At 42.4% G+C, this 16,594-nt stretch overlaps 1 protein-coding gene across 2 annotated transcripts in view; it reads right to left on the bottom strand.

Moving 5' to 3' along the window:
* The window catches only part of ZC2HC1B (zinc finger C2HC-type containing 1B), a 73,871-nt gene extending 57,528 nt beyond the window's left edge, over positions 1-16,343 (bottom strand). The window contains exon 1 of one of the 2 annotated variants that reach the window (XM_055391397.2): positions 16,088-16,343. In XM_055391397.2, coding sequence (XP_055247372.1) covers positions 16,088-16,115 — 28 coding nt within the window. In that variant the 5' untranslated portion in view covers positions 16,116-16,343. The remainder of the gene's footprint in view (positions 1-16,087) is intronic. The other variant, XM_004044777.5, reaches the window with a different exon arrangement.
* Positions 16,344-16,594: the final 251 nt, after the last annotated feature.

Raw genomic sequence — 16,594 nt, 5'->3', positions numbered from 1 at the left:
TTGTTCATATATTTACTAATAAAGACTGGAAGGGCACACACAGAGTAATTACTTTGGGTATGAATAAAGATGAATATTACTTTTAGTTTTCTGTATTTCCAAACTTTTAATGAAAATTATGCATCACTATTTTAAAAATCAGAACAAATGAGTGCCTTTCAAAAAATAAAAAGAAACCCTTTGGAAGAAAATGTTCTAAAACAATGAGTATCACCTCAGCGATTTCTTTTTCCTCTCTATCTGGAATCATACTTGGTAAACTATTATAGTGGCTATTATTTTTGAACATTGGTTTATAATCTTTGAAAATGTTAAAAATGAGTAACAGAAAGTAATCTGGGAGTGATAAAGCTTTGTTTAACACATCAAAAATAAAACATAGGCCAGGAATGGTGGCTCACAACTGTAATCCCAGCATATTTGGGAGGCTAAGGCGAGAGGATTGCTTGAGCCCAGGAGTTCAATACCAGCCTGGGAAACACAGTGAGACTCTCATCTCTACAAAAAATTTTAAAAATTAGCCAGGCATGGTAGCATGCACTTGTGGTCCCAGTTACTCAGGAGGCTGAGGCCAAAGAATCAGTTGAGTCCAGGAGGCTGAGGTTGCAGTGAGCCATGATTGATTGTGCCTGCTGGGCAACAGAGCTAGACCCTGTCTCAAAAAAAAAAAAAAAAAAAATCAGGGACAACTTGAGAAGGAAAACAAACAAACAAACAAACAAACAAACAAACATTACAAAGAAGCATGGAGAGAATTAGGGTTAAATTAAAATTGAAAAAGTTTTACTTTACTTTTGACCAGATATTCTCTTTCTTGAGCTGGAAGTTAAGAATGCTTTGTAGAGAACTAAGCTATCCACATTTTCTTAAAGGAGCATGGTAGAGAAGAAAAAAGGAAGACACTTTCTCATTCAGATGCCTGCAAATCACAGAACTCTTCAGTTCTTTGCAGTCCAGAACATGCAAATATTTAGCAATATCAACATCTTCCTAGGCCCTATGGCAAGGGGGTGGAATAATGGCCTCAACTTACCAATAAAATTTATCTCAGGAACATAAGTCATAAGATAAGAAAAAGAATTAAAACTCAGGATAGCAGATCCTATCTAATTTAGAGCTTCCCGTCTAATTTTGCTTTCTCCCTAAACCCCAATAAAGCTATAGTAAAGTGACAAAGAGACATAGAAACATAGGACAGGGAGGAAAGAAAACAAGAAACCTAAAATTTGGAAAGCTAATAGACATTGTAACTGACTTGGAGGACTTAAAGCAACACCAAACTCTACTTCCCAAACTAACAGTAAGGGAGAACTGAGAACCATCCAGATTCACACTACAGACTCTTAAAAGTCACAGGAACTCCTGGACAGCATGTACCTCTAAAACTGGGGCAGGCGAATGAGGAGGAAGAGACTGTCAAAATATGGAGGACCAAGGGGAAAGCTGTTTGAAAGAAGTAAAGATTCCTAGATCGCGCCCTGCCCCCAACCCCTGCCCCACACCGCAAGTCTCCTACTCCTTGGATAAATGCCCTTCCCTGTCTCTAGGTGATTCTACTTTCTGGAAAGGAAAAAATATGCAGTCTGTGCATTAGTCAATATAAGGCATGTCTGAAGGCATGAGTACTATAGCAAACACAGATAGGTAGGTATAGATACAGACATACAGTCAATTCTCATTATTTTTGGTAGTTAAGTTCTATAAAGTCACTGTGAGCACTGAATTAGCAAATACTGAACTGTGGCTCCTAGGGGAAATATAGGGTTAGGTTCCTGTGAGTCTCTGGTCACAACGTTTTTGTTAATGGATCAATACAAAACCTTGTTTTATGCATGTTTCTGTTTAAAGACACCTTCTTTATAGTGTTGATTCAGTAATGTTGAACTCATGCCAGTAGTGCTGTAACTCATGACTGAATGTTTACCTAATGCACATATTTTCTCCTTAGGGCAGATCACAGCCTCGAGCTTAGGAACACTAGACAGCACTTCAGCACTGTTCTAGGCAGCCTTTCCCCTCCCCTTCCACCTTTGAGACAAGGTCTTGCTCTGTCACCCAGGCTGGAGTACAGTGGTGCAATCTTGGCACACTGCAACCTCTGCCTCCTGGATTCAAGCGATCCTCCCACCTCAGCCTCCCGAGTAGCTGGGAGCACAGGCCCACACCACCACACCTGGCTAACATGGCCATTTTAAACACTGAAATCACCAAAGAAAAAGCATAAAAATGTGGAAAATGTGGCACTAAATAGCCCATGGAAGGAACTTGAGTACATTATGAGCACTAAAACAAGAAAGTAGAGTACTACCTTGTTCAACCTCAACTGGGAAAATGTGCTGAGTGACTCAACTTTTTTATCACTATGTGCATGTCTGCAAATGACTGTAAAAGTGCCACAAGTACTGATGTTAGGGTTACAAGTAAGTTTTAGCAAGTAGGTAAATTTGCAAACAGGGAATCCATGAATAACGAGAATCAGCTATATATGTATGCATGTCTATATATACATGTATACAGGTACATATATACAATCTAGTGATTAATTTCATGAATAGTGATACTGAAAGCAGAGAATATCCACATGCCCATCTTCTTCTACTTGGCTTAGAGGACTCTGCTTGCCAAACCCTTACCCTCAGGGCAAAATGTAACTTCTCTGGGAATCAAATTATTCCACTAGCAAATATGTAAAGATACTGATATTGGGAGATTCTCAAACAGCTCACTCAGACCACCCTACAATACAGCTCAGTCATGAAATACTGCTCACTTGTTCATTATTTCCATTTTTTTCCTCTTCTAGTCTTAATGATGAGCAAACAGACAGGAATTTCCAAAGATCTGAAGAACGTCTCTAGCAGGTAAGTCCAAAACAGACAAAAAAAAAATTAAAGGAATATTATAACTCTTAGAAATTAAAAAAGTCTTGCTGGGCACAGTGGCTCATGCCTGTAATCCCAGCACTTTGGGAGGCAGAGGCGGGCGGATCACCCAAGGTCGGTAGTTTGAGACCAGCCTGAACAACATGGAGAAACCCTGTCTCTACTAAAAATACAAAAATTAGCCAGGCGTGGTGGTACATGCCTGTAATTCCAGCTGCTCAGGAAGCTGAGGCAGGAGAATAGCTTGAACCCAGGAGGCGGAGGTTGTGGGGAGCCGAGATGGCGCCATTGCACTCCAGGCTGGGCAAAAAGAGCAAAACTCTGTCTCAAAAAAAAAAAAAAAGAAAGAAAGAAATTAAAAAAGCCTTTAGGAGAAAAACTCAACAGAGAGTTGAAAGATAAAATTAGGAAAATCTCCCAGAAAATAAAGTAAAATGGCATAGAAATGGGAAAGAAACAAGCAAATTAGAATACCATTCCAGACGGGTCTACTCCAAATAATACTTCAAGAGAGAAAAAGGAGAAAATACAAGGAAGAGAATAAAAATAATTTTTAATTATTTCCAAAAAAGAAGGACATAAACCTCCTGTGGTGGTTAATATTGAGTGTCAACTTGATTGAATTGAAGGATGCAAAGTATTCATCGTGGGTGTGTCTGTGAGGGTGTTGCCAGAGGAGATTAACACTTGAGTCAGTGGACTGGGAAAGGGAGACCCACCCTCAATCTCGGTGGGCACCATCTAATCAGCTGCCAGCAAGGCTAGAATATAAAGCAGGCAGAAAAATACGAAAAAAACTAGACTGGCCTAACCTCCTAGCCTACATCTTTCTCCCGTGCTGGATGCTTCTAGCCCTTGAGCATCAGACTCCAAGTTCTTCAGTTTTGGGACTCAGACTGGCTCTCCTTGCTCCTCAGCTTGCAGACGGCCTATTGTGGGACCTTGTATCATGTGAGTTAATACTTAATACATTTCCCTTTATATATATATTCCCCTTATATATATTTCCTATTAGTTCTGTCTCTCTAGAGAACCCTGACTAATACGGATTTTTGTACCAGGAGTTCTAGAAGAACAGAATATTAAGAATGGAGTTCTTTCATTGGTTTTGGGGTTTCTGGAGTTGGCTGCTTAATATAATTAGACCCAAAAATGCTAAGGACTCTACTTCTAATAGTATGGAGAACACTGATAGACCTTGGCATGAACTGTTTAGAGAGTTACACAAAATAAATGCATTTGACACTCCTGATTCATTGCTCATGAGAGGCAAGGAGTTTAGTTACTCTATACATAATACCTTTGACCACATGTGGAGAACCAAGGAACATAATGAAGCTGGTTGGTTGCTCCTAAGTTCAGGGGACAGAGTAATGAAAGAAAATGATGAATTCAGGGATTTTAACTCCCAGCTTCAGAAGCAGATACTGAGCCTCAAATCTCCTAAGATTGCCCTGAGTGAGAGTCTTACCTCCTATAGAGAAAGAGCTGAAATTGTGGAAAAACAGATACAAGCTCTTATCATGCAAGTGGCTGACCTGCAATGAAAGGTGCATGCACAGCCTTGCCAAGTGTCTACTGTTAAAGTGAGGGAATTGATTAGAAAAGAATGGGACCCTGCAACTTTGAATGGGGACATATGGGAGGACCCTGATGAAGCTGGGGACACTGAGTTTGTAAACTCTGATGAACCTTTTTTGCCAGAAGAAACAGCTTCCCCCTCCCCAGTAGTGGCAACATCCCTTCTCCGACCCATGCTGCTGTCAGCCTTTCCACCTTTGTCTGAGGAGATAAACCCTGCGCTGCCTGAGGCAACAGTGATGGCCTCCCCTGAGACAGTTGCCAGGCAAGATAATGTTGATTCTCCTCAGAAACCACCCCCAACACCTATGTTTGCTTCTAGAACTATAGACAAAATTCCCACGGGGCCCTAGAGGTGAGGTTGAGAATGTGACCCATGAGGAGGTGTGATACACTCGAAAAGAATTGTTTTTCTAACTTATATAAACAGAAATCTGGAGAACAGGCATGGGAATGGATATTAAGGGTGTGGTATAATGGTGGAAGGAACATAGAGTTGGATCGGGCTGAATTTATAGATTTGGGGACACTAGTAGAGACTCTGCATTTAATGTTGCAGCTCAGGGAGTTAAAAAAAATTCTAATAGTTTATTTGCTTGGTTAGCTGAAATATGGATTAAAAGATGGCCCACTGGGAGCAAGCTGGAAATGCCTGATCTCTCTTGGTTTAATGTAGAAGAAGGGATCCAAAGGCATAATGATGGTGGAGTGGATTAGTCACTTTAGACCTACTCATCCCATCAGGGAGGGTCCAGAAAATATAACCTTGACCAATGCCTTGTAAAACAGATTTGTGAGGGCAGCACCTGCATCTCTGAAGAGCCCTGTAATTGCCTTTCTCTGTATGTCACATCTAACAGTGGGATACACAGTCACTCAACTACAAAATTTAAAAACAATGGGAATAGGCCAGGTGCAGTGGTGGCTCATGCCTGTAATCTGAACACTCTGGAATGCTGAGGTGGGCAGATCACTTGAGGTCAGGAGTTCGAGACCACCCTGGCCAATATGATGAAACCCTGTCTCTACTAAAAATACAAAAATTAGCTGGATGTGGTGGTGAGCACCTGCAGTCCCACATACCTGGGAGGCTGAGGTGGGAGAATCCTTTGAACCTGGGAGGTGGTGGTTGCAGTGAGCTGAGATTTTGCCACTGCACTGCAGTCTGGGTAACAGAAAGAGACTTCATCTCAAAAACAAAAAAATAAATAAAAGAATAAATAAATAAATTGATATGATTTGGCTCTGTCCCCACCAAACTCTCAACTTGAATTGTATCTCTCAGAATTACCACATGTTGTGGGAGGGACCCAGGGGAAGGTAATTGAATCATGGGGGCTGGTCTTTCCCATGCTGTTCTTGTGATAGTAAATGAGTCTCATGAGATCTGATGGGTTTTTCAGGGGTTTCCACTTTTGCTTCTTCCTCATTTTCTCTTGCTGCCACCATGTAAGAAGTGCCTTTCACCTCCTGCCATGATTCTGAGTCCTCCCCAGCCATGTGGTACTGTAAGTCCAATTATACCTCTTTTTCTTCCCAGTCTCAGGTATGTCTTTATCAGCAATGTGAAAACAGACTAATACAGTAAATTGGTACCAGTAGAGTGGGGTGTTGCTGAAAAGATACCTGAAAATGTGGAAGTGACTTTGGAACTCGGTAACAGGCAGAGTTTGGAACAGTTTGGAGGGCTCAGAAGAAGACAGGAAAATGTGGGAAAGCTTGGAACCTCCTAGAGACTTGTTGAATGGCTTTGACAAAATGCTGATGGTGATATGAACAATAAGGTCCAGGTTGAGGTGATCTCAGATGGAGATGAGGAACTTGTTGGGAACTGAAGCAAGGGTGACTCTTGTTATTTTTTATCAAAGAGACTGATGGCATTTTGCCCCACCCTAGAGATTTGTGGAAATTTGAACTTGAGAGACATGATGTAGGGTATCTGGTGGAAGAAATTTCTAAGCAGCAAAGCATCAAAAGGTGACTTGGGTGCTGTTAAAAGCATTCCATTTGAAAAGGGAAATAGACGATAAAAGTTCAGAAAATTTGCAACTTGATGATGCAGTAGAAAAGAAAAACCCATTTTTTGAGAAGAAATTAAAGCCAGCTGCAGAAATTTGCATAAGTAGCAAGGAGTCTAATGTTAATCCCCAAGACCATGGAAAAAATGTCTCCAGGCCATTTCAGAGACCTTCACAGCAGCCCCTCCCATCGAACGCCCAGAGGTCTAGGAGGAAAAAGTAGTTTCATGGGGCAGGGCCCAGGGTACCCATGTACAGCCTAGGGACTTGGTGCCCTGTGTCCCAGCCACTTCAGCTGTGGCTGATTGGGGCCAATGTACAGCTCAGGCTATGCCTTCAGAGGGTGGAAGCCCCAAGCCTTGGCAGCTTCCATATGGTGTTGAGCTTGCGGGTGCACAGAAGTGAAGAATTGAGGTTTGGGAACTTCCCCCTAGATTTCAGAAGATGTATGGAAACGCCTGGATCCCCAGGCAAAAGTTTGCTGCAGGGGTGGGGCCCTCATGGAGAACCTCTGCTAGGGCAGTGAGGAAGGGAAATCTGGGGGTGGAGCCCCCACACAGAGTCCCTAGTGGAGCTGTGAGAAGAGGGCCGCTGTCCTCCAGACCCCAGAATGGTAGATCCACTGACAACTTGAACTGTGTGGCTCGAAAAGCCATGGACACTCAACACCAACCCATGAAAGCAGGCAGGAAGGAGGCTCTACCCTGCAAAGCCACAGAGGCAGAGCTGTCAAGACCTTGGGAACCCACCTCTTGCATCAGCATGACCTGGATGTGAGACACGGAGTCAAAGGAGATCATTTTGGAACTGTAAAATTTGACTGCCCTGCTGGATTTCACATTTGCATGGGCCCTGTAACCCCTTTGTTTTGGCCAGTTTCTCCCATTTGAAATGGCTGTATTTACCCAATACCTGCACCCTCATTTTATCTAGGAAGTAACTAGCTTGCTTTTGATTTTACAGTTCATAGGTGGAAGGGACTTGCCTTGTTTCAGATGAGACTTTGGACTGTGGAGTTTTGGACTAATGCTGAAATGAGTTAAGACTTTGGGAGACTGTTGGGGAGGCATGATTGGTTTTGAAATGTGAGGACATGAGATTTTGAGGGGCCAGGGGCAGAATGATATGGTTTGGTTGAGTCCCTACCCAAATCTCCACTTGAATTTTATCTCCCAGAATTCTTGTGTGTTGTGGGAGGGACCCAGAGGAAGATAATTAAATGGGGGCCGGTCTTTCCCATGCTATTCTCATGATAGTGATTGAGTCTCATGAGATCTGATGGATTTATGAGGGATTTCCACTTTTGCTTTTTCCTCATTTTCTCTTGCTGCCACCATGTAAGTAGTGCCTTTTGCCTTCTGCCATGATTCTGAGGCCTCCCCAGCCATGTGGAACTGCAAGTCTGATTAAACCTCTTTTTCTTCCCAGTCTCAGGTATGTCTTTATCAGCAGCATGAAAATAGACTAATACATAAATTTAAAAAATAAAAAATAAATATAGTGGGAATATTTGGATCCCGAGGTGGCAGGGGCCAAGTGGCAGCACTCAGCCATCAAAGGCAAGGTGGATGTAGCTACTGTAATGGACTGCAGAGGCAAAGTGGCAACAATCAGAATAGTCTGACACATATAGAGCTCTGGCACTGACTAATCACAGTGTTTCTAGAAGTGAAATTGAAAGGAAGCCTACTGCATTTTTACTTAATTTATATAAGCAGAAAACTTCCAGGTCGAATGGACAAAAGACTAATCTGAATTATAAAAACAGAGAATCACGGCCCCTTAATTTCCAGACTTGAGCCAGTTTACGAACCCAGAGCTGCTTGAATGAAGGGGAGGCTGGGTCCCCTTGAAAAAGGACTCCATTACACTACTGACAATTTATGCTGTTAATCTTTCTCCCATCCTTCCCCAAGAAGACCTCTGGCCTTGTACCAGGGTAACTATGCATTGGGGAAAAGGGAAATGATCAGACATTTCGGAAACTACTGGACACTGGCTCTGAGCTGATGTTGATTCCAGGGGACCCAAAACATCATTATGGTCCTCCAGTTAACGTATGGGCTTATGGAGGTCAGGTAATAGTGGAGTTTCAGCTCAGGTCCGACTTACAGTGGGTCCAGTGGATCCCTGGACTCATCCTGTGGTCATTTCCCCAGTGCCAGAATGCAAAATTGGCATAGACATACTTAGCAGCTGGCAGAACCCCCACATTGGCTCCCTGATTGGTCGGGTGAGTATTATTATGGTGAGAAAGGCCAAATGGAAGCCATAAGCACTGTCTTTACCTAGAAAAATAGTAAATCAAAAACAGTATCACATCCCTGGAGAGACTGTGGCAATTAGTACCACCATCAAGGACTTGAAAGACTCAGGGTGGTGATTCCTACCACATCCCTGTTCAACTCTCCCATTTGGCCTGTGCAGAAGACAGATGGATCTGGAAGAATGACAGTGGATTATCATAAGCTTAACCAAGTGGTGACTCCAACTGCAGCTGCTGTACCAGATGTGGTTTCACTGTTTGAGCCAATTAACACATTTCTTGGTACCTGGTATGCAGCCATTGACTTGGCAAATGGCCTTTTCTCCATTCCTATCCGTAAGGCCCACCAGAAGCAATTTGCCTTCAGCTGGCAAGGCCAGCAATATACCTTTACTATTCTACCTCAGAGGTATATTAACTCTTTGGCTTTGTGTCATAATCTTATTCAGAGAGATCTTGATCACTTTTTGCTTCCACAAGGTATCACACTGGTCCATTACATTGATGACATTATGCTGACTGGATCCAGTGAGCAAGAAGTAGTAAACACACTGGACTTATTGGTGAGATATTTGCATGCCAGAGGATGGGAAATCTGATGAAAATTTAGGGAACTTCTTCCACAATAAAATTTCTAGGGGTCCAGTGGTATGGGTCCTGTTGAGATATTCCTTCTAAGATGAAGGATAAGTTGCTGCATTTGGCCCCTCCTACCACCAAGAAAGAGGCACAATGTCTAGTGGATCTACTTGGATTTTGGAGGCAACACATTTCTCATTTGGGTGTGTTAATCCGGCCCATTTATCAAGTGACCTGAAAGGCTGCCAGTTTTGAGTAGGGTCCAGAACAGGAGAAGGCTCTACAACAGGTCCAGGCTGCTGTGCAAGCTGCTCTGTCAATTGGGCCATATGACCCAGCAGATCCAATGGTACTTGAGGTGTCAGTGGCAGATAGCCATGCTGTTTGGAGCCTTTGGCAGGCCCCCAAAGGTGAATCACAGTGGAGGCCTCTAGGATTTTGGAGCAAGGCTCTGCCATCTTCTACAGACAATTACTCTTCTTTTGAGAGACAGCTCTTGGCCTGTTACTGGGCTTTGGTGGAAACTGAAAGTTTGACTGTGGGTCATCAAGTCACCATGCAACCTGACCTGCCTATCATGAACTGAGTGCTTTCTGACCCATCTAGCCATAAAGTGGGTCATGCACAGCAGCATCCATCATCAAATGGAAGTGTATATACGTGACTGGACTCAAGCAGGTCCTAAAGGCACAAGTAAGTTACATGAGGAAGTGGCTCAAATGCCCAAGGTGGAGACTCCTGCCACCTTGCCTTCTCTCCCCTAGCCTGCACCAATGGCCTCATGGGGAGTTCTCTATGATCAATTGACAGAAAAAGAGAAGACTAGAGCCCGGTTCACAGATGGTTCTGCACAATATGGAGGCACCACCCAAAAGTGGACAGCTGCCTTTCTAGGACATCCCTGAGGGACAGCCCCTTCCTAGGACATCCCTGAAAGTGGTGAGGGAAAATTTTGCCAGTGGGCAGAACTTTGAACAGTGCACTTGCTTGTGCACTTTGCATGAAAGGAGAAATGGTCAGATGTGCGATTATATACTGATTCATGGGCTGTTGCCAGTGGTTTGGCTGGATAGTCAGGGACTTGGAAGAAGCATGATTGGAAAATTGATGACAAAGAAATTTGGGGAAGAGGTATGTGGATGGACCTCTCTGAGTGGTCAAAAACTGGAAAGATATTCGTATCCCATGTGAATGCTCACCAACTGGTGACCTCAGCAGAGGAGGATTTTAATAATCAAGTGGATAGGATGACCCGTTCTGTGGACACCACTCAGCCTGTTTCCCCAGCCACCCCTGTCATCGCCCAGTGGGCCCATGAACAAAGTGGCCATGGTGGCAGGAATGAAGGTTATGCATGGACTCAGCAACATGGACTTCCACTCACCAAAGCTGACCTGACTACAGCCACTGCTGAGTGCCCAATTTGCCAGCAGCAGAGACCAACACTGAGACCTCGATATGGCACCACTTCTCAGGGTGATCAGCCAGCTACCTGCTGGCAGGTTGATTACGCTGAACCTCTTCCATCATGGAAAAGGCAGAGGTTTCTCCTCACCTCCAGTGAGGTTTCTCCTCACTGGAATAAACACTCACTCTGGATATGGGTTTGCCTATCCTCCATGCAATGCTTCTGCCAAGACTACCATCCATGGACTCATAGCATGCCTTATCCACTGTCATGGTATTCCACACAGCATTGCCTCTGACCAAGGCACTCACTTTACAGATAAAGAAGTGCAGCAGTGGGCGCATGCTCATGGAATTCACTGGTCTCACCATGTTCTTCATCATCCTGAAGCAGTTGGATTGATATAATGGTGGGATGGCCTTTTGAAGTCACAGTTACAACAACTAGGTGACAATACGTTGAAGGGCTGGGGTAAAGTTCTCCAGAAGATCGTGTATGCTCTACTACTCCACAACAGAGGTAAGGAAGAGTAGGCATGGAATACAGGAGATCTATTAGGGTGTCTCTTAGTATTACCATGTCCTGTGATTCAGGTCAATGGGAAACTACAACAGCCCAATCTAGGCAGGACTACAAATGGCCCATACCCTTCAGGAATGAAGGTTTGGGTCACTCCACCAGGAAAAAACCATGACCTACTGAGGTGCTTGCTGAAGAAAAAGGGAATACAGAATGGGTAGTAGAAGAATGTAGTCATCAATACCAGCTATGACCACGTGACCAGCTGCAGAAATGAGGACTGTAATTGTCATTAGTATTTCCTCCTTCTTTTGTTAAAAACATGTTTGTGCATGTACACACTTGTACTAAGAAGATATCTTCATTTTATTTACTTTTTCCTTCATCATATGACATAAGATTTATTGACTTCGCATCAGCATTTAAGTATTGTTAACTTTATGTAATAGTATTTGGGTTGGGGATTGGTGCATTTCTGGTTGTATGAAGGATAATTGTATTATGTTAGGCATAATTATGACCTTATTATTGTCTTTATTTGAAGATTATGTATGATCTCAGGAGATGGGTATGGGTTGAAGTTGACAAGAGGTAGACTTGTGATGGTTAATACTGAGTGTCAACTTGATTGGAATGAAGGATGCAAAGTTATTGATCCTGGGTGTGTCTGAGAGGGTGTTGCCAGAGGAGATTAACATTTGAGTTAGTGGGCTGGGGAAGGCAGACTCATCCTTAATCTGGGTGGGCACCATCTAGTCACCTGCCAGCGCAGATCAAATCTAAAGCAGGCAGAAAAAAAAAAATGTGAAAAGACTAGACTGGCCTAGCCTCCCAGCCTACATCTTTCTCCCATGCTGGATGCTTCCTGCCCTCAAACATTGAACTCCAAGTTCTTCAGTTTGGGCACTGTACTGGTTGTCCTTGCTCTTCAGCTTGCAGACGGCCTACTGTGGGACCTTGTGATTGTGAGTTAATACTTAATAAATTCCCCTTTATATACAGATCTAGCCTATTAGTTCCGTCCCTCTAGAGAACCCTAATACACCTTCTGATTTAAAAGACTCAGTAAAATGGAAGTTTCAGAACAGTGAAGACAGATTCTACAGACTTCCAAAGAAAAATCAGATACAAACGATTAGCAATCAGGATGGCTTCAGATTCCCAAAAAGCAAAATTGGAAATGGAAACAAATGGAAGAAACCCTTTAAACTTCTGAGGTAAAATAATCTACAACCAAGAATTCTATATTCAGTCAAGCTCTCAATCCAACATAAGAGCAGAATACATTTCCAGATATATTCTGGAATCCAACATAAGAGCAGAATATAATCCAAGTTCCCAAAAAGTCTACATCCCCTGTACCCCATTTCATGAATTACTGGAGGACGTGATCCACAAGCATGTGAATGAGATACAGCTATGAAAAGGCAATTATACACTGGATAGAGAAAAGGGAATTCCCAGTATGATAGCTGGGCACAACAACAAAAGAGCAACCAGTCGAGGTTTGAGGTGTGTGATTAGAGACAGACGTGTTGACGGCTATCATGACTAAGATATTCACTGTCTTCATACTCTCAAGATAATATATTCAAGGAAGTCTGGCTCCCATTTTGTTCTACACTTGTCATGTTTGGCCATATTCTAATAAAGTGCCTGCTCTCCCTTTTGTATCCTGATCTCTAGATCAGTTGGAGACACTCATTTCACCCCATAGGAAGGTTCTGCATTGATCTTGAGAGGTCAGGGTGAGTTTAGAAGCAGAAAATATAGAACAAGAATGCAATCCTCTAAGCATATTTCTGCAGATCCTGGATGCCTAAACTGTGACTTGTTCCCTAAAACTCACTCATCACCTTGCTCACTGACATCTAAACATGGGTTCTTGTAAACTCTAGAAATGGAAGTTAGACCCAGGGACTGTTCACAGTTCATCTTCCCTAGGATGCTTTCATCTAATTGGTAGCAAACACTGACCTCAAAAAGCTAAGTTTGTTTATTTCAGTTGTTCAAAATGAAACAAGATGTTGTGTTTAAGGATACTATACAAGTGGCTTTAAAAAAGAAGGAAATACTTAATGCAGGATAAGTATCCCTTATCCAAAATGCTTGGGACCAGAAGTGTTTCAGATTTTTTTTCAGACTTTGGAACAAGATATCATGGGGATGGGACCCAAGTCTAAACACTTTATTTTGTATGTCACCTTACACACACAGCCTGAAAGTAACTTTTTGCAATATTTTAAATACTTTTGTGCATGAAACAAAGCTTGTATTAAGTACTTATGCATGGTATTTTCTATTTGTTGTCTCACATTGGCACCCAACATTTTTGGATTTTGGATTAGAGATGTTCAACTTCTATGACAGCTGGATACTATGCAAGAATTACCTGAGGGGAAAGAGTGAAATGAAATCAAGGATGGATTCACAGGGGACTTCTATGTTCTATTTCTTAACTTGAACAGTGGCCTTGTGTTTGCTTTAAATATTCTCCTGTAAGTTTCACAATTAAAATGCAAGGCCATTAGAATTTCTACCTTCTCTGCCCTTTAACTGGAACAAGACTGATAAAGCATACCAATGTCAACCCACATGAAGAAGTAACATAAAAGTATTGAAAATATAACGGTAAAGTTACAAGAGGTTAGAGTTCTTTCAACTGAGGTGACTTGATGACATCAAAATGGAGATGTAGATACAGGGCATCACAGGTAATACACACAAGCAGTAACTGCACTTCAGACACTTAGACTTGTAAAGTAACAGTACAGACAGTCCTCAACTTATGATGGTTCAAGTTAACAATTTTTCCATGATGGTGAGAAAGCAATATGTATTCAGTAGACAGTGGTACAATCCTCTCGTGATGCTGGGCAGCAGTGGTGAGCCACCGCTCCCAGGCAGCCATGTGATCACGAGGGCAAACTGATAACTCTACAGCGTGCTGTATCGCCAGATGATTTTGCACAACTGTGGGCTAATGGAAAGTATTCTGAACAAGTTTAAGGTAGGCTAGGCTGAGCTATGATGTTCAGTAGGTTAGGTGTAGTAAATGCATTTTTGGCTTACCATGTTTGCAGTTTATGGTGGGCTTATCAGGGCATAATCCCACCACGAGTCAAGGAGCATCTGTGGTACTATGATATCCAAGTGGTTTTACACCAGTCACGGGCAGTGCTTAAACAAAATAGGTGGGCCGGGTGTTGGTGGCTCATGCCTGTAATCCCAGCACTTTGGGAGGCCGAGGTGGGCGGATCATAAGGTCAAGAGTTCAAGACCAGCCTGGCCAACATGGCGAAACCGTCTCTACTAAGAATACAAAAATTAACTGGGCATGGTGGTGCACACCTGTAATCCCAGCTACTCGGGAGGCTGAGGCAGGGGAATCGCTTGAACCCAGGAGTTGGAGGTTGCAGTGAACTGAGATTGTGCCACTGCACTCCAGCCTGGGCGACAGAGCAAGACTCCATCTGAACCCGGGAGTTGGAGGTTGCAGTGAGATGAGATCGCGCTACTGCACTCCAGCCTGGGCGACAGAGCAAGACCTGTCTTGGCAAAAAAAAAAAAAAGTTTAAGATATAAATTCTTCAAGATTTTGCCCCCTGCCTGGGATCTCTTAGGCCTTTCTCTCCTCCCTAACCCCAGTGAGTCTAGGCCCTGCTATGGTTCTTTCTACGTTTAATTCTTTTCTGAAATCTTTCCCATCTATCCATTCATTCATACATTACTTTGTGACTGTATACTGAATGCCAGGCACCCTTCCAGACCTAAGGATAAAGCAATAAATAAAACACCGTGCCTTCAGGGTTTGTCCTGCGAGAGGAGACTGAAAAACAGTCCTCTGCGTCAACAGATGTTGTGGAGAACATAAACCAGGGAGGGAGGGTCAAGGATGCAGGGGAGGGATGCGTGCAGGATTTTTAAATACAAGCTCAGGGAATAGCCTATAGTGAAGGTTACAGCTGAGCACCGACCATGAGGAAGGTCTGTCTGCAGTGAAAGCACTTCTGGGGGAACAGCAAGTACCAAGATTCTACTTACAAGTGGTACTTACCACAGTGATAGTATTGCCAGTTACATTTCGCTGCACCTATCCTGCCTCCTCAGACCATGTGGCTCCTGAAGGCAAAAAAAACCCTCTGATCTCTTGGGCTCCCAACATTTAGCATGGAGCTTTTATGTTCAGTTCCCAATCATCATTTATAGATTTTTAGAGAACCAAGATATCAGAAAATTCATTTAAAGTATCATGAATTTGTTCTTCAGAATAAAATTAAAAGATTTAAGTTTGGAGTATAACCTGCCTAAATCACAATATGCTTCATCAAGACTCATGGCCTAGTCTTTTCCTCTTAATTGCAAAATATATAACATATGGATTTAAACACAGTGAAGTTAGCACCTCATAACAGAATTTGAGTAACACGACAAAGAAACATCCAATGCCTATTAAGACTCTTGCTGTTTTTGAGAATCTTCAGTTGAGACAGCTATCAAAATAAATGGCCAATCCTTTTAGTACTTACATTCTCAATATTGACATAAACCATCATCTGACCCTTTACTTCACAGGCTGGCATTTAAATACATTCTCTCCAGTATCCTGCTTCTGCAATGACAAGCTCTTCAGTCAAGATTTTTTTCTAGCCAATGTTGGTAGAATACCTAATGCCATCAGTTTTGACAACTCTTTAAAAATCCTACAATACTTAGATTTAAACGGATCACACATGGTAGAACAAGCTAATACCTACCAGCTTTGGAAAAGCCATAAATGAATGATTACAGATGAAGGCATTTTCTAATAATTTAGATATCAAGTGCAGCTCACCTGCCAAAAATGGTTCTGCCCCAGCCATTCTGTTCCTAACTCAGAGCAACAGTGTTCACAGATTTTTACAGCCCAGTCCAGATAACAACATACTAGTCAAGAACATAAACCAGGGCCACTAATCTGTTCCAAGAAGTCACAGTTTACCAAATAATCAACAATTGTGATGATGTCATTGCCTAAACCTTGAAGAAGTTTAAATCAGTTAAAACAAAAATCAACTCATCAAAAACAGGGAAAGTTTTCAACGATGTATTTTAACCAAGTATGAATGGTTCCAAGCATTAACTAATGTTGAAAAGACAAACTCTCCAGTTTAAACTGAAATAAATATTTCTGATTTTGAACCAGGGACTCACTGAAGCCAAATAAGTTTTCTTATTTCCTTGACTATTCTGTTTCCTGCCTTCACTGTTCCTAAATCCCAAAAGCAAGTCATCCAGTAGTATAACAGGAAATATGAATCTTAAGAACCTTAATATTCAGTTTTGCCACACTTTTGAAATA

Source organism: Gorilla gorilla, chromosome 5 (genome assembly GCF_029281585.2).
Source record: "Gorilla gorilla gorilla isolate KB3781 chromosome 5, NHGRI_mGorGor1-v2.1_pri, whole genome shotgun sequence".
Classification (NCBI taxonomy): Eukaryota; Metazoa; Chordata; class Mammalia; order Primates; family Hominidae; genus Gorilla; species Gorilla gorilla.
This window is presented reverse-complemented; position numbering and strand designations above follow the sequence as displayed.